The sequence below is a fragment of the Telmatherina bonti genome, assembly GCF_933228915.1.
Source record: "Telmatherina bonti genome assembly, chromosome: 24".
Classification (NCBI taxonomy): Eukaryota; Metazoa; Chordata; class Actinopteri; order Atheriniformes; family Telmatherinidae; genus Telmatherina; species Telmatherina bonti.
The window spans coordinates 9,739,227-9,762,311 of NC_136633.1; the positions used below are offsets into that span (position 1 = coordinate 9,739,227).

General features: G+C 39.8%; 2 protein-coding genes across 2 annotated transcripts in view; one reads left to right on the top strand and one right to left on the bottom strand.

The window, feature by feature from the left end:
- The first annotated feature begins 260 nt into the window (after window positions 1-260).
- LOC306773956 (ras-related protein Rab-9A-like) lies at window positions 261-8,797 on the top strand. The gene is made up of 2 exons (XM_079263906.1): window positions 261-304; window positions 7,466-8,797. The coding sequence occupies exon 2, from the start codon at window positions 7,516-7,518 to the stop codon at window positions 8,119-8,121; it is 606 nt and encodes a 201-aa protein (XP_079120032.1). The 5' UTR covers window positions 261-304; window positions 7,466-7,515; the 3' UTR covers window positions 8,122-8,797.
- Window positions 8,798-12,552: 3,755 nt separating this feature from the next.
- LOC306774053 (neuronal membrane glycoprotein M6-b-like) overlaps window positions 12,553-23,085 on the bottom strand; it is a gene marked incomplete at both ends in the record, with an annotated part of 35,376 nt that continues 24,843 nt past the window's right edge. Inside the window, 5 exons of the mRNA XM_079264035.1 lie at window positions 12,553-12,705; window positions 16,805-16,870; window positions 16,953-17,026; window positions 21,548-21,716; window positions 21,986-22,145. Coding sequence (XP_079120161.1) covers window positions 12,553-12,705; window positions 16,805-16,870; window positions 16,953-17,026; window positions 21,548-21,716; window positions 21,986-22,145 — 622 coding nt within the window. The remainder of the gene's footprint in view (window positions 12,706-16,804; window positions 16,871-16,952; window positions 17,027-21,547; window positions 21,717-21,985; window positions 22,146-23,085) is intronic.

Below are 23,085 nucleotides of genomic sequence, written 5' to 3' on the forward strand. Positions count from 1 at the left end.
ATACCATCAGGTTCTGGTTGGCTGGTTTTACTTCACACATTTCTTTTAACAAATCTAACATCTCCTCTTCTGATTTCCTCCAATGTTAATTACTTTTTTTCAACCTAAACATTGTGTGTGAGCGGACTGGATGTAGCAGAGGGCCTGAGGGGAGGAGGCGTGACGGCACCGGGTCATATGAGCGTCATCTGCGGTGCCAGAGGGCGCAGCGCAGCGCCATGTCACCGAGGGGAAAGCGCGCCGTGCCGGGATAAGAGAGCTGAATTTCCCCCCTGGAACCAGGCAGTGAACATCACGTCCACAGGTATAGTTACAGCGAGGTGAAAAGAAATACTTTTTAAACGTGTTTATCTGCTGGCGAGGTTGCGAACCTCCAGCCACGGGTGCGCCCATTATCGGACAGTAGTTGTGGTGATGCTTCCATTATCGGACAAACTTCTTTCTGCTTTCTGTCACTTTATATCGAAAAAAAACTTCACCTGGTATGGTTTGGAGTGATAAATATCTCGGCTGAAGGTACATGTGTGCAAACATCATGATTTATTCATCTAAACTTGGATTTATTATGGATTTATGCTCAAAGTTTAGCAGGGGAAAAAAGCAAAGCTGCATTTATGACGTAATTATCTGTACTTCAACCTTTATTTGCAGGTTTATTGCAGCATGTGGATGCTGCTCCTTGTGTTTTGTATCATTTGAACAGATGAGATGAATCAGCTCTCCTTCCATGTTTGTTTGGTACATTATTACCTTGCTGATTGAGAGTTTTTCCACTTTTAAACTGAGTTTAAAACTAAGATTTGACTGCATTTTGCCGGCTTTAATACACGGAGTGAAGTGAAAGAGCAGTGTGCCCTTCAATCTCCTTTTCCTCCTGTGAATGAAGCACATGACCGAGTGTGTGACTGCATGATCGTGTGTATGCATTCATTCCTGCTTCTTATTCTGCTGCATTGCTGCATCTCTCCAGAGGGAATAGCAGAAGCAGCAGTCTAAAGGTCCGAGACAAAGATGCCTTTCACTTTACTTTAGTGCTGCTGAAAATGCTTTTGGTTGCTGATAATTATGTAAAATGTCACAATGAGCAGCGACCAGTTTGGTGTAAAAAGTTGCAGGTTGCCAGTGAAGCCATTTCCTTGGACACCCAACGTGACGCTGTCTGCAGAAGCTCCAGTTTAGTTTCACATGTAAAAAGAAAATGTATTCATCTAAAAACAGTCATAAGTTTTCTCTCTTTTCCGACCATGTTTTTGATATTTGATTTAGCTAAATTCAGTCAGACTCTTGGTAGGGTGGACAACGTCCCATAACTGAGTTTCATTAAAAGTAAATCACACCTTTTCTGTTTTATGGTTTTATATAATATACATAAAAAAATAAAGATAAAATGTCCAGTCCTTACCAGGTATATAGATAAAGTTCACCATAAAAAACACACGACATATTACACTGTATCGTTCTGTTTTTAACAAAACAAAACTAAAAGGTAGAAGCAGCATGTAAACAACTAAACACACACTCTGTTTCCATATGAATTACAGGATTAAATTACAGACACATCCTGTGAATTGATTCTCATCCACATTAAACACCTCTGTAAATGAGACGGTTTAGCAGGAGGCTGGTTTAGAGCAGATGTGTGTTTACATAATGCCAAGGAGGAAAGACATCAGCACTGATGTAACAGAAGCCATCGATGCTACTGGAAATTGTAATAAAATCATTTCCAGACTATCTGGATTCCATTATTCGGTTGTGGGAAAAGTTCTGGTCAAGTGGAAAACATTGAAGAGTTGTCCGTCTTCATAGGAGTTCAGCCTGAAATTAGAGCTTGGTAGAAAACCCAGAAAGTTTCATCTCAGACTCTACAAGCCTCCGTCAGCGTGGTCTTCACAGGTCATGCCTCAGAAGCTGGTTCTGCTGGAGGTTTCCTTCCCGTTAAAGGGGAGTTTTTTCCTTCCCACTGTCGCCTCATGCATGGCCAGGATGGGGGATTGGATCCAAGTCATGACTCCATGCAATCAGTTGGTTTCTATTATAGGATATGTATGAATTGGCTCGAAATGACGTGTATGTAACGTGTCCTGAGACAACATTGTTGTGAAATGACGCTATACAAATAAAGCTGAATTTAATTGAAAGAAGTAAAAGCGACAAAATATCCATTGTGAGTGGAAAAAAATCTACTCAACGTCAGAGCAAGTCTGGTTCATAGAACATCTGGTGCGATATGCAGACGCAGGACTCCAGCATTTTATTTTGTAGTAGATCCAAATGCATTTATTTAGGTTTGGGATGGTCATCAAGAAATCAGAATAAAAGCAGATTCAACTTTATTGTACAAGTACAATGCAACGAAACGCAGTTGGCATCTAACCAGAGTGAAATAAGCAACAAGTATATATTATCTGCAGTATGTACAAGTATTTTACAGCTGTGGCATTGAGTGATTGTCACAGTTTACTGATTTGAGTACTATGAGCATTAAATACAGATGGGTATGGGCTTTAAATGTACATCCAGTGTTGGGAGAAGCTATTAACATTGTTACAGATGGTATGAACAGGTCTAATACCTTAACACTAGTGGAACTGGATATTAAATAGTATAAATAATAATAATAATGAGCAGCAGGCTAAGTAAACTGTGAAGTAAATTCAGATCCTTTGTGTTCCTGGGTTTGGAGGGAAAAGACTGGACTAATCTGAAGGACTGGGTTTCATAACGTCCTGTTGGGTAACAGGTAATGGTGGGAGTGGTGATATCAGGTAAGGCGGTGGTAAACCGGTGCTGGAGGTCAGCTGACCTGCTGCTCCTGGAGTAGCGAGGTCTGAACGGAAGCTCAGAAGGGACAAAACTAAACTGGAATGAGCTCCCCCTCCAGATTAGACAACTTCCTCTCTGTCCACGTTTAAAACTCATCTTAAGACCAATTTTTATTCCTCTGCTTTTCACCCGACGTGAGTCTGCTTCTGGTCAGTGTGCTGTAGTTTGGTTTTATTGGTTTTTATTTACTATTTTGTTATTTTGTTTTATTATTATGATTTTTTTATTCCTCGTATGATCTATTTATTGTTTTATTATTCATTTATCTCTTAATTATTCTACTCTCTGGTTGTTTCGGCTGATGTACACCACTTCGTCTCAAATTTGATTGTTTTTAAGGGCTTTATAAATAAAGTTGAGTTGAGTTAAACAACTTGCGATTTAACTGGGAGAAAACAACATATTTTCTACAACTTTTTACTCTTTTTTTTCACCTCGGGGCCGATGAGCATTTTTGGTGTAATTTGACCTTTAATCAGCAGCTAGTTAGCAGAGCCTGGATCTGCGATGACATCCTTAAAACCATTTAAGTTATATTTAATGTATTGTCTGGAGGTATGGGCTAATTCCTACGATGCTAATTTAAGGCCTTTAATTACTTTGCAAAAGAGAGAAATAAGAATAATATATAAAACTGCTCGTAAAGAGCATACGACGGAATTGTTCTGGAAGTTAAAACTGCAAGATTTGGTTGTGTGGAAAACATTAATAATCATGCATAAAACTAAACAACTCCTGTTTAGCGCCGGGGCTGCAAATTCTTTTTGTTTTAAACAATGAAACAAGAGGAAATTGTGATTTTAAACAACCTTTTGCAAGAACTAGACTCAAACAAACGAGTATTTCAGTGGTTGGTGGAAAACAGTGGAACGCACTGAAAAGCCATTTTGAAAGTTGTTCAGATTATTTACAATTTAAACTGAAATATAAAGAGTACATACTAAAACTGTATGCAAAAAAACTGATAAAACAAGAGTATTTCATGCCTGTGTTTCCTTCTTAGTGTTTGCCATCCAGTTGGTTTACTTTGAAGCGAGGAGGTTTATTAGATTAATTCTTCTTCTTACTCCAATTTTCTTTTCTTCTTTACATGAAATGTACAACAAAGGTTGTGTAGTTGTTGTAACTCTGGAGTTTACTTTCTGTTGTTGTTTTTTTGGATTTGCCAGTTTATTATGGAAAAGAAAAGAGAATAAAACATGTTGAAATGAAAGAAGCTAGATGCTAAAGAAGTATTTACATCCAGTTCGGCGACGGATCGCTCGGTGACGAGACGGCGCCGTCTCCTCATGAATGTGACGACGGGGTGATCCTCCTCTTGTACCCAACATGATTAAACGTCCCACATTAAGCCTCAGATCTGCCCTGAGATGTAGGTGGAAAGACTAAAACTCATTATTCTAAGAACTACTGTGTGTGGTGCAGGATTAAACTCGCTCTTAACCATCATCAGTCGCTTTCTTTTCCCATCCGAGACGGAGAGGGTGGTTCTGATCCGTCCTCTGCTCCACTTTATCTACAGACGCCTGGAACTTCTGTAAACCTTCAGCATGGTCCTGTGACCAGTGTCCATGTGATGTACTTCACAGAGCATGTCATGCATAACATATTCCATGCAGCGTAGGAAGTTCAGTGGTCGGGTGGTGTAATGAGCGGGCGATGGCTGTTTAATCCCATTAGCTCGATGGTTAACTTGAATCAGCTGTCCTTGTGGTCGGAGTAGAAGGAGACATGGAGACGAGTCATGTCACCCACTTGGAAGGACATGCGATTAAAATAAACGTTAGCAAACAATCTGTTCTCATGTTTCATGTGAAAACGCTGTTTTTCATGCTTCATGTGTTGCCTGATGGAAGAGAGCAGGAAATGAAAACTAAGTCTCACTTCTGCTCATGTTCTGCAGCTGTTTGCAGGTCGGTCATAAAAAACCCGAGACGGCGTGTTGTAACTAAAAGTTCAGGTGTTTCAGGAGGATTTAGACTGGTCAGCTTTGCAGAGTCAGCTTCTCCTCGTTTCTGCTGACTAAAGTTATGAATATCTCCAGTTATAGCTGCTTATTGCAACACACACACGTGCATTTTTCTGAACATCGACTGGTATTTACAAACATTTCCAGGCGAAATCTTTGCACAGGTCAGATGAGGTGTATGGAGCAGTTTAATCTGGATGCAGTTAGGTGGAAACGGGGGAAAAAACGGGTTAAAACAGACCAATTTAAAGCTAGCAAAACAAACAAAATAGCTTTTTAAAATCTAGTTTTTTTACAAGTAATTCTAATAAATAGTTTATTTGTTGTCTTTCTGTCCTCTTCCCCCCACACAGCAGAGGCAGATGGCTGCCTGTCCCTCAGCCGGGTTCTGCCGGTAGTTTCCTTCCTGTTAAAATGGAGTTTTTTCCTTCCCACTGTCGCCGTGTGCTTGCTCAGGATGGGAGATTGAGTTGGACTCAACTCAATGTGTTGTTTTCCTTATATAGGCTGTTATGAATTGTGTATTTTTTTCCTGTCTGTAAAGCGTCTTGAGATGGCATTGCCATGATTTGACGCTATATAAATAAAGTTTAATTGAACTGAATTGAATTTATTGTTCAGATTTTCTGATTTAAGATAGACTTTTGGACTTGTGACCTGCCAGGGTTTACCTCTCGCCCAGTGGTGACTGGTATGGGCTCCAGCTTCCCACAACCCTTAACTGGAACAAGCAGTGAAGAAAATGGATGGAATAAAATATACAGTTGTGTTCATATGTATTCATTAAAGAAGGAAAAAAAACAGCTGCCTATAAAATAAGCTGAAATTGACTAAAGTCATAATAAATAAAAAAATTTTGAAAATCATTACATTATTTTCTAATTCTGGTTCAATAGAAATATTTTTTTTAAAAAAAGCAAACAAATAAGATAATTTATTCCATATTCCATCAGTCATAAAGTAATATTTAGTTGAACAATCCTTTAATGTTTCCGCTCCAGTCAGGTGTTTTCTGTTCCTCTCAGTCAGACTTCTGCACCTGTTGACAGGTATTTTGTCCCACTGTTCAACAGAAAAGTCTCTAATTTGTCCAGGACACATTTGTTTGTTTGTTTGTTTTTTTCTTTCTTCAACTCAATTAAATGAAAAAACAGTGTCTTATATTACTAAATTATTGCAAATTTTTAAACTATTGTTCCTTTTTTAAGTCTCCAGTTATTTGAGTGACTGTTGTAAATTCAACCTTTTCTTTAATGTCAAGCACATCAACACTAGTTTTCATATTGACCAACCATGAGACAATTAAAACTGCTTTTTACCGATATCTTCCTAGAAAACCTGTTAAATTCAATAAACAATAATAAAGGTTAGGTGAAATAAAAGAAAAATGACGTCTGTGCAGACATGTTTGCAGGACCTCAAATCAAATGCTGAAATAGAAACACTTCTTCTTCACTACAACCAAACTGGGCGTTTCTCTCTTCACGTCTTAACGCTTTACCACCCCCTGGTGGACGAAGAGAACACTGCACTGCAAAGCCAAACAAAAGACAACTCTGGATGTCTGCTGGCAGTTTTGGCTGTAATTTTATTTTCAGTGTAAAAAAAAAAAAAAAAAATGCAGGAAATAATTAGCCTTCATAAAAACACTAATTAAAACTAAAAGTGATAAATAAATACAGCAAATGAATCGTTTCATCTTATGTGGTCAGTTACTTCTTCACTAACATTTGACACCTGTTGACAGGTATTTTGTCCCACTATTCAACAGTAAAGTCTCTAATTTGTCCAGGACACATTTGTTTCTTGCTTTTTTTTTCTTTCTTCAACTCAATTAAATGAAAAAACAGTGTCTTATATTACTAAATTATATTTTTGCAAATTTTTATTTATTGTTTCTTTTTTAAGTCTCCAGTTATTTGAGTGACTGTTGTAAATTCAGCTTTTCTTTAATGAAAGAAAAGCTGAATATATATATATATATAATATATATATATATATATATATATATATATATATATATATATATATATATATATATATATATATATATATATATTATATATATATGTATATATATATATATATATATATATATATATATATATATATATATATATATATATATATATATATATATATAAGCAGTTTTTAGCTCATTATGCAAAGTCCGACCAATCAGTCAAATCCGCATTTGGTTGAAAGGGCTTTCATCCAATCACAAGGCTAAATAATTTGTTTTACAAAATGCTAAATATCTCAAAAACTACCAAAATTTGAAATAACAAAAGTCGTAGCACACATCTCCTGAAGGAGCTGCAGGGTTTGGATGTAAACGATGGAAGTGAGCCGAACGGCGCAGGAGGAGTAGCGCGGCAAAGTTTGGCGGAATATTTTGGCATTCACATTAATTACGAACAACAAAAAAAGTTTCATACATTCATTTTGTTTTTAATCTACAAAAATCAGCAATAATGAAGAATTTTGAGAATGGCAATCTAAGTCGAATCAGCACCCAAAAAGTTGGAATCGAATCGGGACAAAAGCGTATCGTCACTATTAAGCTACATTTCCTTAAACATGAGAATCATCGTTTTCTGGAGCTGAAGAAGTATAAAATGAAGATGTAGTGTGTGCTTGTCAGTAATCTGATGTCTCCTCCTCCTGCAGGTCAGGTTGCTGGCGGTCCTGTTGGCTTTCTGTCAGACGGATTAGCCGCTATGACGTCCAAGTCGGCCCTGCTGAAGGTCATCCTCCTGGGTGACGGCGGCGTCGGTAAATCATCGTTAATGAACCGCTACGTCACCAACAAGTTCGACTCACACCTCTTCCACACGATCGGCGTGGAGTTCCTGAACAAAGAGATGGAGGTGGACGGGAAACACGTCACGCTCCAGATCTGGGACACGGCGGGTCAGGAGCGCTTCCGCAGCCTCCGCACGCCGTTCTACCGCGGCTCTGACTGCTGCCTCCTCACCTTCAGCCTGGATGACGGACAGAGCTTCCTCAACCTGGCAAACTGGAAGAAGGAGTTCGCCTACTACGCTGACCTGAAGGAGCCCGACAGCTTCCCCATTGTGGTGCTGGGAAACAAACTGGACGTTCCAGAGCGGCAGGTGTCCGGCGACGATGCCCGGCGGTGGTGCCGGGAGAACGGTGGACACCCGTACTTTGAGACGAGCGCCAAGGATGCCACTAATGTGGCGTTGGCCTTTGAGGAGGCGGTGCGGCGTATTCTGGCCTCAGATGACAGAGATGATCACCTCATTCACACGAACATGGTAGACTTGCAGAAGAAGAGTCCCACGGCGCCGCGGTGCTGCTGAGCCGCGTGCAGAATGGCCGGAAGCGACGTTTACACCATTGTCTTGTTGTGTTTTTTTAATTATAGCTGATGGTTTGTTGTGTTTTTTACGATTTCCACACCAACATCAAGCTCCGAACATTTCTGGAGCTGTTATAAAGAAATGATTGTTTTATGTCGTGACTGAAATGACGAATCGAGAATGATTTATTATGATTGTTGAAGTTTGAGGATCATAAGTGTGTTTGTGATTTTAAACCACTGCTCTGTGCGGCTTTAGGGGTCTGAAAACACAGGATTTCCTCTCCATGTAGTGAAAAAGGAAAAAAAAGGGGCTGTGATTAAAGTTGTCTCTGAATGTTTCAACCTATAATAAAAATGAAGTTTTAAAATAACTACAGGACCTAAAAGTGCTGAAGGAAAGCTAAGCATGGTCGCATTTAGAGGTAAAATATTTGGATTTAGTAATTATTGACCTGAAGTTTTTTAGTAACAAGATCAAATCTTAAATGCAGGCTATGCAGAAGCTCAGATTGTTTTTTTTGTTTTTTTTTTTTTTAACAGTTTCAAGGTCCAAATATAATTCTTTTGGTCATTATTTTAAATCATAAAAACATTTTTCTTTTTAATTTCCAACTCATGAAGCGTAAATAATAGATTTTTTTTAAAGGTACTGATTATTTCAAGTAAGTATCAAATCAGCCATTATCAAATGTTAGTGAAGAAGTAACTGACCACATAAGATGAAACGATTCATTTGCTGTATTTATTTATCACTTTTAGTTTTAATTAGTGTTTTTATGAAGGCTAATTATTTCCTGCATTTTTTTTTTTTTTTTTTTTACACTGAAAATAAAATTACAGCCAAAACTGCCAGCAGACATCCAGAGTTGTCTTTTGTTTGGCTTTGCAGTGCAGTGTTCTCTTCGTCCACCAGGGGGTGGTAAAGCGTTAAGACGTGAAGAGAGAAACGCCCAGTTTGGTTGTAGTGAAGAAGAAGTGTTTTTATTTCAGCATTTGATTTGAGGTCCTGCACACATGTCTGCACAGACGTCATTTTTCTTTTATTTCACCTAACCTTTATTATTGTTTATTGAATTTAACAGGTTTTCTAGGAAGATATCGATAAAAAGCAGTTTTAATTGTCTCATGGTTGGTCAATATGAAAACTAGTGTTGATGTGCTTGACATTAAAGAAAAGGCTGAATTTACAACAGTCACTCAAATAACTGGAGACTTAAAAAAGGAACAATAGTTAAAAAATTTGCAATAATTTAGTAATATAAGACACTGTTTTTTCATTTAATTGAGTTGAAGAAAGAAAAAAACAAACAAATGTGTCCTGGACAAATTAGAGACTTTTCTGTAGAACAGTGGGACAAAATACCTGTCAACAGGTGCAGAAGTCTGACTGAGAGGAACAGAAAACACCTGACTGGAGCGGAAACATTAAAGGATTGTTACACTAAATATTAGCTTATGACTCATGTAATATGGAATAAATGATCTTGTTTGCTTATTTGTTACAATATATATACATACATACATACATATATATATATATATATATATATATATATATATATATATATATACATACATATATATATATATATACATATATATATATATATATATATATATATATATATATATATATATATATATATATATATATATATATATATATATATATATATATATAAGCTGTAGTAATGTACAAAATAAAACAGAAAAAAAAAGGGAAAAGTGTTTATTTCATGAAGTCAAAACGGACTTATTTACAACTAAGCAATTTAGTCTTAAACATGTTCACCGTTTGTGCCTCAGAGTTGATGTTTTTATGTATTTTTTTTTTGGCGGTAACAGCTGAAGTGTTTAGGTGTGGTCAGACATTGTTCTAGCTGAAATAAGCTTCATCTTCCTGAAACATCTGCAGCCAAACGTGTTGCTTCCAATCTGTATCATCCCGTGTTAAATTCACATCTCAGACGGGACTCTTATCCATCCATCCTTAGTGCCGACATGAGACCAAAATAATCAATCAACACTGTTTTTCAGCCTCATCTGTGTGATGAGTCCTGATTCTTTTAAATGACATGAATTGTCGATGATGAAACTAGAAACCGAATCTCTGTCATGATCTTTTATCCTCCGTTCTGCTGATAAGTCTGATTTATTCATCGCTTCACATCCCGCGTTCCCCTTGTCCCAATAAAAGAAGCCAGAGACAACAATGTCACGATAATAAAAAATATCGGTTTTACTAGAGAAGGTTACAAAAATCATCACTATATAGGAGTCATAGAACTATTTCCAACTTAAAAAATGAAACCATAATGAAACACCTACAGGGACTACAATGCCATCAAAGTACAATGGAGTTTTCTTTAGAAAAGAGGGGGGGGGGGGGGCAAACACCGCCTACCATAGTTGTCAGTACAAATGACTACACATCACCTGAAAAAACTGCAAAGACACAGTCATGTCTCCTTCATGCAAAAAAACGAGGAAACAACAACATCCCGACACGCATCGTCGTCTCCTAGGAAACGGAAGTTCGCCTTTACATCAACCTGCCGGCAAAGCACGGATATTTATCAAACAGAACACACATGGCAATATAGTCCTTTTTTTATACAGAGTAGACAGCTGCACACATGGACAATACTGACATGCTTCATCTCGTCAAAAATGTGTCGTCTTTAGCATTTTTTTATTTTTTTATTTTTTTTTTAAGTTGACTAACCGGTGCTAATTATTATAGAATATAGCTCATGATTATTAAACAATATCTGGTTATAAAATTAATGTATGAAAAGTCCTGACTTGTTTTTATTCTGAGTGTAAACATCCAAAACAGTCTCTGTGGTTTATATGAGAGAGAGAAAATGAAAAAGCTAAAGAAAATTATAAATAAAAAGTGACTTTTTGTGTCAATGTGTTGACGAGTCACTCATCCGTCGAAACATAAGCACAAACATCTTCCATAAAATCAGAATTAAATCACAATAACCCAGCTGCCTAAATATTAAAAATCAATTCCCGTATGGTTTTTTTTCTTCACATTTTAAAATGTATACGTCACAATCACCTGAATCCATCATATCATGACTGCACTGAATCCCTCCCACCACATATCATTTAAGATGTTACATTACAATTATTATATCAAATGCAGAACTAGTATTTGAGTGCTAAACACATATCTCAAAGGGTACATTTACATATATTTGTGGAAAAAAAAGAAATAATCAGAGCATGGCAAAACACTGATTGTGTTCTCCCCGTTGTGGGTCCTTGTTTTTCGGGTGATTTGACTATTTACAGATGATCATTCCTAAAAAGGAGGAAGGGATAAAGCAGGATTTTTAGTGTATAATTCACACAGGACAGTTTAGTAATCTGGTCATAGTTTAGACGGTGAAGCAATCAGATTTGGCTTGATACCTGAGGTGTGTGTGTCTTTAAAGACCTGGTCGATTAGCCGGTTTTTATGTTATTTCTGCTGTCGCTGGTGATGAGTGTCGCGAAAACCACAACGGTCGGCATGGTGATTTGCATCCACGGAGAGGACGAGATGACACATTAAGAGCTCCTGCTGTGGCTTCCTACAAAGAACTAGTACTTGTACTATGAGTTTACTACCGTCACTTTTCTAATAATTTGGCAGTTAAAACCTGTAAATGCACACTAAACCTTGACATATCGTGTGACTTGAGGGTTTTCTTTGAAAGAGAGGGTTTGGGGTGTTTTTATTTTAATTTAACGTCTTAAATAGTGCAACAATGTACCGAGCAGAAGCAATAAAAAAGTTAAAGATGGAGAGAAAAGTAAAGGAAGAAAGAAACATGAAGAAGAAAGATCATAGTAGTACCTGGCATACTTTTCAGAGTATTAAAAAAAAAAAAAAAAAAAAAAAAAGAACAACATTCACACACATTCGCACAATATATTCATATTCATATATATATGCATATAAAACACCAAAAACAAAGGAAGTTGGTCGCAGCCTGGCTTCCCATTGGCCGAAGCAGACGGTGAACAATGTTTTTTTTTTTGTTTTTATTATTATTTTTTATTTATTAGGCTGTTTAGGAGCTGTGTGTGGAGACGCCGTGCTGATTCAGCGCAGACGGGCCACGTTCACGAGCCGCCGCCCAAAATCACAAGGGGGGGGACGAGACGCTTCTGAACCCCCCTGGCGGGCGAGCTCTCACGTTCTGAAGCAACGGCCGCCGTCTGGGCCTGCCGCCTCTCCTGACCCTCGATTCTCTTCCTCTCTGGTTGCTCAGAGGGAAGAGGATGGAGAACCAGGAGGTTGGGGGACTATCAGACATGACCGAGGTGGTTTGTTTTATTGGAGGGAGGGGGGAGGGGGCTGTGGGGTTGGTGGGATGAGGGTCGAGGTGTGGAGAGGAGATGGGCGGCGGTGGAGGAGGATCGCCTGTCCTTATGAGTAGGAGGAGGAGTTCTGGCCGTCCTTTGAGCGCGCCTCGGCCTCCAGGTCTTGGTCATCCTTGGTTTTGATGTCCTGATAGTCGTGCGTGGAGGCGGCGCTCTTCAGATAAGCCCAGTTGGCCGCCAAAATCATCAGGTAGTGGACCTGAAGGGAGAAGGAAATCCATAACACCACTAGTACTTATATAGTGCATAAACATAAATACACGGCTCAAAACACCAAAGTAACACGTTGTAGATCTGAATGAATGAAATATTTTTATTAAATACTTTGTTCTTTAGCTGAATGTTCTGACAACAAAATCACACAAAAATGATCAATGAAAACCAAATGTATCAACCCATGGAGGTCTGGATTTGGAGTTATACTCAAAATGAAAGAGGAAAAACACTACAGGCAGATCAAACTTTGATGTAATGTCCTTTAAACAAGTCAGAATGAGGCTCAGTAGTGTGTGTGGCCTCCGCATGCCTGTATGACCTCCCTACAACGCCTGGACATGCTCCTGATGAGGCGGCAGATGTTCTCCTGAGGGATCTCCTCCCAGACCTGGACTAAAGCATCCGCCAACTCCTGGACAGTCTGTGGTGCAACTTGGCGTTGGTGGATGGAGCGAGACATGATGTCCCAGATGTGCTCAGCTGGATCCAGGTCTGGGGAACGGGCGGGCCAGTCCATAACATCAATGCCTTCGTGTTGCAGGAACTGCTGACACACTCCAGCCACATGAGGTCTAGCATTGTTTTGCATTAGGAGGAACCCAGGGCCAACCGCACCAGCATATGGTCCCACAAGGGGTCTGAGGATCTTATCTCGGTACCTAATGGCAGTCAGGCTACCTCTGGCGAGCACATGGAGGGCTGTGCGGCCCTCCAAAGAAATGCCACCCCACACCATTACTGACCCACTGCCTAACTGGTTATGCTGGAGGATGTTGCAGGCAGCAGAACGTTCTCCACGGCGTCTCCAGACTCTGTCACAAGCAGAGAACACCGAATTTGCCAATCTTGGTGTTCTCTGACAAATGCCAAACGTCCTGCACGGTGTTGGGCTGTAAGCACAACCCCCACCTGTGGACGTCGGGCCCTCATACCACCCTCATGGAGTCTGTTTCTGACTGTTGGAGCAGACACATGCACATTGTGGCCTGCTGGAGCTCATTCTGCAGGACTCTGGCAGTGCTCCTCCTGTTCCTCCTTGCACAAAGAAGGAGGTAGCAGTCCTGCTGCTGGGTTGTTGACCTCCCACGGCCTCCTCCACGTCTCCTGATGGACTGGCCTTTCTCCTGGTAGCGCCTCCATGCTCTGGACACTACGCTGACAGACACAGCAAACCTTCTTGCCACAGCTGGCATTGATGTGCCATCCTGGATGAGCTGCACTACCTGAGCCACTTGTGTGGGTTGTAGACTCCGTCTCATGTTACCACTAGAGTGAAAGCACCGCCAGCATTCAAAAGTGACCAAAACATCAGAAAGCATCGGAACTGAGAAGTGGTCTGTGGTCACCACCTGCAGAACCACTCCTTTATTGGGTGTGTTTTACCAGTTGCCTATAATTTCCACCTGTTGTCTATTCCATTTGCACAACAGCAGGTGGAACTGATTGTCAGTCAGTGTTGCTTCCTAAGTGGACAGTTCCATTTCACAGAAGTCTGGTTGACTTGGAGTTACACTGTGTTGTTTAAGTGTTCCCTTTATTTTTTTTAGCAGTGTAAATAAAAAAAAGGCTTCATTTCTTCAATGTCAATGTTCCACTTAGGTATTTTATGCATAATTTAAAACCTCAAGACATAAAAACGATATGTACTGAGAGGCGACAAACCCAAGAAGCTTTTTAAGGCGACTTTGTGATGCTGGAAAAGCGACACAGTGAACTTTACTCATTTTACTTTTCCTCTCCTCTCCTCTCTTTCCATCTCTCTGTGACTAAGAACCCGATCTCAGGATTTCTGAGCACGCTTCAATTCCTGATCTACATCTGGAAAAGTGAGCCGAAGGAGCAGAAGAAAGGAGCAGCAGCAGCTATGGGTAAGTAGACGGTATACTTTATAAAATCCTTTTCAACAGATGTGATATATCAACATGAACAGTGGATTGAATGAAAAGCTGTGGGTTTTTGTCTGACAGATCATGCGGTTGCACCACACATGATCTTTAATTGATATTGATTTAAAATGACAGCAGAGTAAGATGTTTAAGGACAGGAAGAGGAGGTCAGGAAAGAAGGACTGGATGAGAAATTAGTTGGAAAACACTATTTTAATATATAACATTTAGGCTGATCTTTACAAGCTCTGGACTGCAGTAAACTGACTCCAGAGAAAACTCATTTATAAATGTATGTGTGACAAAATGTCTGGGATTTCTTAACAACTTCAGATATGCCGCTTCAGAAGCTCAGACGTCACGGTTAAAATGCTTCACTTAAAGTTTCAAAGAGGAATATGAACCAGGAGGTGGCGCGGTAGAAACCACAACCACCTAAATAATAAGGATTCTGCTCATTTCATTCATACACTTTTTTACTAATTAAATATTTGTCCATGTTTTCTTTATTTTCTCAGACATATTCTGACCTGGAAATGACAAAAACAAGCTTTATATTTGTCATGTGTGCATAAAAAACAATGTTTTTGTGAGCTGAATGAAAATGAACCGGTTTATAAAAAAACAACGTATTTTAATTGCAGAACATTAGAAGGTGATACACCGATTACACCCCCCCCCCGTCACAACACAGCTATGTCTCAGCTAACAACTTTGAAACTATATTTCATATATATATATATATATATATATATATATATCAACTAATCCAGCAATGTTTTCTGGTGATACTGGAGACCTTGGGAGGCTAATGTAAAAGCGCTAATCCCGCTTGCTGTTGGTGGCAGTGGTGTGTGTGTTGACCCCCTCCCTGTCCAAAAGAACACAACCAGCAGCTTTGTCGACACGCAGCGTCCAGCTTCAAGCTGCAGTCAGAGCAGGAGGCGATCGCCTCTGCTGCAGGACCGGACTGGCTGATCCCGTCCTGGTTTACTGGTATTAATCTCTATTATTGTGGATGAAAACGTTGAAATGATAAAAACACAGTGACATGTTGTTAGATTAGAGCTGTTTACTGACAGTTTAACTTTAGGTCTGTTTTCTATTTCTTTTTGACTGCTTTCAAACTAAATGCAATTTCCCCGACATTAATCGAGCTTGAGTTTACAGGCAGGGCCGGATTAAAAGTGCACCGGCCCCCTGGGCCCAGAGGGCTCCAGGGGCCCCCCTTCCCCACCGCAACATTGTGAAAATTGTGAATGATACACTGAAACAACATTTCTAACATCTCTCAGCCAGTGGGACCAGTAGCAACACACTAGAACCATGGTGGAACCATCTGGCTTTTGTGTACATTTTGTTTCACGTCCAAACTGCTGGTGTTTGGCGTACGTGGCCCCCCAAGTGCGGCCATAATGTCCACTGGATAATCCGGCCTTGGTTTACAGTATTAATGTTTGTGTATATTATTGGATTTAGTCATCCACCAAAATCCATTAAGAAATCTAGCTTTTAGGGGCTTATATATATTGTTATGTGATTAATTATAAAGCCTGCAATTAATTCATTTTATGATTAGAGTCCGTCTAGTAACCATAAGGTGTCAGTCCAACCACCTGCCATCTTACTCTTCTGGGAGATTCTGCCTTTCTAAGGTGTTTTTTTTTTTCCCATTTATGGGACTAAACTGTTGCTAATAAACCAAATTAGTGACATGTTCCTCCAGCTTTGTATCTTTAACATAATTTATTTTTACAACTTTTCAGCTGTGGGAATAAAATCATAGATTTGTAAATCACTGAATTCTGTTCAAATCGATCCTTTACACTGTTTTGATTTTGGCCCAAAAATCAGTTTTTAAACGTATCATTGCATCTCTTTCTGCTTCCAGAGCAGCTGCTTTTAAAAGACATCAGACTTCCACGTAACCCAGTGCAACATCTGGAGGGCTGCTCGATGCTTATTTAGTGTCTCCTTTTCCCTGCATGCGAAACAAAAACAGCCACAGCAGAGTAAAACTCTGACCCTCTGTGTGTGTGCACACACTCCCAAACACAAAGGCAGGCTACAGGGCAGCATTTCCGCTGACAGGATGACATATGTGAGAGGCGGCGTTGCTATGGCAACAGATAAGCATGCCATGGCAACATGCATATTTTGAGCAGCACATTATCTGAGCGATGATGAGGAGCTTACCAGCGCGATGACAGTGGCTCCGGCGCCGGCTAACGCGACAATGTAGAGGTGGTAGGACAGGTAGAACTGTGGAGGGGAAGAAAGACGAGTCAGACGAGGAGAAGAAGGGAAAAAAGAAGAAGTAATGAAAAGAAGAAGATCCCTTCACCTCGCTGGTGGCACAGATCTCTCCCAGTGTGGCCCCACAAGCCTTTCCCGGCGTGGCGTTCAGGGGAATTATACCTGCAGGATGAGAGAGATGGAACGTCACACAAGAAGCTTTTCCCACCCGGCGACTGTGTGACTGAAGCTTCAGGAATCAGCTCAGATAGAGATTAAAGCAAACGGGGATGTGTTTTCCACTGCTGGTGGGAAAATATGGGTCATTATTCTGAATCCCTTATAGCTGCAGATTCTTTTTCTCTGTCCTGCTCGTGTAGACGCTGATATCTGATTCATATTTTACCTCTCTCCTCACTTCTTTTACCTTTTTTTTTCTTGTCTTTTCAGCCATATTCTCAATAGGAAAAAAATAAGTAGATGCTTTGCAGAAAAACAAATGTTCTAACCTGTCATTGACCACTGATTGATTGTAGCTTTTGAGCTGCTGAACATAAATTGACTGCTAGTAATTGGGGTTAATATTTCATAAAGCGTAAAAGTACAGCTCTACAGCCAATGAAGCATATGATCCTCCTCCTACTTTGTAAGCAGGCCAGCTGTCTTTCAGATGTGGGTCACATAATGTACATTAGATCATCAAACGGATAGCCAGATATGCAATGTGTTACTGTGCTGTAATACTGCATGAACATGGCCATTCAGAGACTGAATTGGAAAGCAAAGTATATTCTGCTGGTACAGCCTGGATATTTCATGTATAGTTACAAGCTTTTCCTGCCTTTATGTTTGAGCTTGTCGTGAGAACATCTCCTGCACACGTCGACGAATCAAAATGCAGCAAATATGTGCAACACGTTGCGTTGGGAGGGGAATTATAGGAACTGTTTTAGTCCTGTAGCTCAGGGAAAGAGGTTTTACTCTTAAATTAGATTATAAAGACCAGATTATTAAAAAAAAGATCTTTTCTGAATCTATAAATTCTTAATTAACTACATCATTTGATCAACATGACATATTATTAGAGCTAGGGCGGGAAAATCGAATACCAGGAGTTTTTGGTTCACAATTAAAAAATAAATAAATAAATAAAATAAAAATTTTTTTTAAATAAATAAAATGAATCCACTATAAAATTAGTCATTTTTATTGTTTTTATTGATCTTTTAACTTGTCTTCTTGGGCATTTTAGCAGCAGAATGATGGTCTGGCTACTGTGTTGTTTTTTCCTCATTATAATCAAGAAAAATGACGAGCAAAAAAAGTTTTATGCATTTTGTCTTTTGCTTTTATTCTCCAAAAATCAGCAATATGGAAGAGTTGTGAGAATTACAGTTTAAATCAATTGGCATCCGAAAAATCAGAATCGAATTGAATCGGGTCAAAAGCGTATCGTCATAGCAGCATAATTTTAAGGGTATATAAGCGTAATTGTGCCGCTATATAGCGTAATTATATCAGCACAATAAATCACTTGAGTATTGTCATACATGTGTGCAATAGTATATATAATATGTAGAGTTGCCAGGTAGGTTGTTTACAAGTTGTGCAATAAAAATATATGTTCATCTAGAAACAATAAATAATCGTGATTAATAATTGTGATTACAGTATTGCTCAAAATAATCGTGATTATTTTGGTTATAATCGTGCAGCCCTACAAAAAAGGGAAGATCAGTGCAGGTTAATTATCAACAAGATGGCAGAAATACAGCAGAACTTAGGTACTATAGAAGTCATCTGTTAAAAAATCCCTGTATATTTCTATTCTGCAATATATATGTCAGGGTTAAAAAATATGACAACGTCAAGTCCCAGCATGAACTTTAAGGATTTTCTCACTGTTCACTAAGTATGATGCAACGAGTCTCACATGTTTGAGGGGTTTTGCCCAGTCGTCTCTACAATGTTGCTTCAGCTCATTGAAGTCTGCAAGCGTTTGTTTACCCTCAGCTCCCTTGAGGTCCCGGCATTTCAAACAGACTGAAGCTGAAGTTTGACTGGCTCGTTGCAACATCTTCTTTCTTGTCATTCTGTTGTGAATTAGTCCTGCTGCATGACCCAATCTCAGACAAGTTTTAGCCACAAATTTGACTTTAAAAGACTTTGGTGTGCCAGATTCATGGTGGTGGTGTGTCCTGTAGCTGCAAAACGAACCCGGAGCATCACCGTGCCTGACAGGTAGAAAATGTTTGTGTTGATATGAAGACAGAGAGGCTGCTGCGTGTTCTGACCAAATCACTCCTATTTCAGCCAGTTTTCAAGAGAATATTGTTCTGTAAAGCTTGTTCCATCCTCCACGAGAACAAGAACTGAGTTCTTGTTCTTGAGGCTGCAAGAACAACAAACTTCTGCTTTTTCAGTCTGCTTTATGTGCGATGAACCCGGTTGTTACCTCCACCAAGGAGGTTATGTTTTTCCCGGCATCTCAAGATAACGCAAAAGGTTACGGACGGATTTTTATGAACATTTCAAGAGTTGTTGGAAATGTGAAAATGAAGAACTGAATACATTTTGGTGGTGATCCGGATCACCGTTTGGATCCAGGAATGTTTTAAAAGGAATCTTAAACATTGTGCTTGGTGGAGGTTTCCGCTTTCCAAGTTTCTAGCTTCATATTTAACGAGCAACTTCGTCCACGGCAGGGCGGGTCGTGCACGTGGCAGGGCGGGTTGTGCACGCGGCAGGGCTGGTCGCGCACACGGCTAGGTCCGAGTGTTTTAACGCTAAATGTAAAAATGTTTGTACTTTCTCACCACCTTGATAAGCTGTTTTATCAAAACAATCCGTTTTACCTGCAACAGTAAAAACACGGAAGCAGCAACTCCGCTTCCTGCTTTCTCCGTGTTGACGACGCCCACCTCAAATGACCGACCAATCACACGATACTTCTCGGAGCACCGCAAGAAAAAAGTTCTGCCAGCCCGATGTGTCGAGAACTGTCTTCAAACAAAACAGAATGACGTCATTTTCTTCTCGGAGCCTCGAGAACAAGAAAAAAGTTCCAGCTTCTGGTTGAGGATGGAACAAGCTTAAGTATCTGTTCAGATGCAACTTAGCAAACCAGAGTTTGTGTTTTTGTGACTGAGCTGATCATTTAAAGTTTCAGATTAGTCTGATTTAACATTTCTGTAATAAAAATGTGTCTTATCTAATTAGATAAGGTGAAGGGAACCAGAGCTTTAGCAGAAACGTACCAGACAACCTTACCTCAGCAGGGTGAAAATAAGAGGAAAACATTTAGAAGACTGTGGTGCACTATAACATTCATCCATGTTCTATACCGCTTAGTCCAGTTCAGTGTTGCAAGGAGCTGGAGCCTGTCCCAGCAATCATCAGGCGAGATGTGGGGTACACCCTGGACAGGTCACCAGTCCACTACTGGGCCAACACAGACTGGCCAAAACCGTTCACATACTAACGCTCACATTCATTCCTACAGTCACCATCTGATTTGTCTTTGAATGATGGTAGGAAGCCGTAGCACCCAGAAGAAACCCATGCATACACAGGGAGAACATGCAAACCCTGCATATAAAGGCCACTGTTCAATCCTCCCAGCCAAGGCTCGAACCAGCGACCTTCTTGCTGTGAGGCTGCACTACGATTAATAATCCTTTTTTTACAATATCTGACGTAGAAAATACTATCCCGTCACGATGCCTCGTGATATTTTTGTGCTGATTAGGAGGTCATTGTTCATTCAGTGGTTTCTATAAATATCCGCTTCTTAATCTGTTTATTCTAATTTACAACAATTGTTCATGGCAAAGCTACTGGTATGAGAAGCAAAGATGCTACACTGTAGGGCTACACAATGAATCGGATTTTGATCGTGATCACGATTTTGGTGTCCACAATTAAACAATCAATTAAACAGTCTACGATATTTACATTCAAAACGCGACCTCTGCTGTGTTTCTGATCACACAATTCTCAACCAGTAGTCTGCCGACCACTAGGGGGCGAACGCGTGGTTAAGGCTTCATTAAGCTGCCTAAATACCAAGCGCACACCTTTTACCAGCAGTCAGTTCGGTATCGTTGGATTGGTTGGACATTTGAGGGCTGCATTTTTCCTATTGCAGGTAAAACAGATTGTTTTGATTAAACAGCTGATCGAGGTGGTAAAAAATATGAGCATTTTTACAACACGTAGGATTAAAATACACGAACCTTGTGCACAACCTGTCCTGCCGCGGTCAAAGTTGCCCGTTAAATATTAAATAAGCAGCTTCATCGCACAAAAAGCAGACATCGCCGCCCGCATTGATCCCTCCCGGCTTCAGACGAAGCTTCTCGTGGAGGATGTAACACGTTTTAGACTGATGAGAGCAAGTCATGTCGAGAATGGAAAATACAGCTGCATCAAAACACTGGATAAGAAATATGAGATCCCTTCCTGTAATTATTTTCCCATAGGGGCGTCGCCTGGACTATATGGACCAGGTAGGTTGTTTACAAGTGGTACAATAAAAATACATGTTTTTCCAGACACAATGAATGATCGCGGTTAATAATCGCGATTACAATATTGCTCAAAATAATCATGATTATTATTTTGGTCATAATCGTGCAGCTCTACTACACTCCCCTTATAACCTAATATGAAGACAAATACGACTATATAAGCAGATTTACTGACCGTACTGCCTCACGTCCACACAGATGGACTCGGGAGAGGTGATGTTGGAGTCAGGAGATCTCATGGCAGCACAGGTATTCCACATGTTAAAGAAAAGATAAACTGGTATCGCCGTGAAGCAGAAGATGGCGAGGAAGGCCAGAGCAAAGATGTAAGTCAGGAACATGAACTGAGAGAGCAGGGAGGTGAGAAGAGAGGAGAATTTTTAGACTTAAACATGTTTGCTTTGCATAAAGAAAATAGGTTAATAACATACTTAAGACATAACCACCCACACACACATCCAGTCTGGTTTTATGCTAATGTAACTGGACATCTGTAGTAATTAAAGTAATCAGGCTAGAAAGGACAAACTGTGCCGGAGCAACTCTGAGGGCTCAAGTAAAGGACAACTCTTGCAAAGAAAGAACATAAAAACGGAGTAGCTTGTTGGCGTACAAAGGCAGTGATGCAGCGTCCGCAGGCAGTTGTTTTGAAGTCGCTCTGCAGCTCCTTCTTGATGGCGCTGGTGGTGTAAAATCCCTCAGCCAACAGAATGACGGCATAGACGATGAAGAAGGAGGCGATGCCATAGATGACGTACTGGAACACCTGAATCCTGGACGACAGTAGACAGAAACGGGACACAACCTGTGACCAAATTACACAGTAAACTTCAGTTTTAGGTAATTTAACGGATACAAGTCATATATCCTGATACAAATGTGACTAGTAGTTTAATGTTGAGAATTGTGACCAGTTTAGAAAAAAGAAGCTGTTGTAGGAGCCATGTTTCTTTAATAAGTTCCCCATCCACCAGGGGGTGGTATTGCGGGGGTCATGATTTTACTCTGTTATGCTTTTTGATCTAAAACTAAACGAACAACAGAGAGACAATAAATACAGACTTGATCTCACGACAACGGAGAGGATTGATCACTGTTGAGGAAGTACACGTAGAATGCTCAATAAGCCATTGACAACCAGTAGCGTGTTGTAGATGTTAAACGCTACGGCCGTTATATAACGACAAACTTATTTAGATAAATACGGAGCTTGAGAGTCACAGTGATTGATTAACATGAGAGAGATATGAATAGTAGCTTTGGTGGAATGGCGAGTGGCTTCCGATGGCTAATGCTAGCTTACATTAGAGAGCTTGTAAGCTAAGGAGAACTGAAACTGTGTATATTTGTTGGGTTTATAGAAATATGACAACACTGGCTTGTATTCAGCAACTTTTGCTGTTTACTTTCTGAACTCTTTTCTTGATGGCATTGATTTTAACCACTATCCCCTCTCCTAATTATTTTTCTGTGGATTCAAAGTCTTGAGCTTCCCTTTATTAGCAGACAGCTAATAGTATTCAACCTGTTGCCCACTCGGGTTAACCTTGTCTGTTAACACCTTTCTTCCTGTGTCCTTATTAATCCTTTGGTGTTTCTTTTCTTGCAGTTTAGTTCTCTGGTGATACTCCTTCCAACAAGACACGAGTCGTGTATTGTATTTAAATGCTTATTTTAGGTAATCTATAAACATGATTTATCAGTAGTCATTGG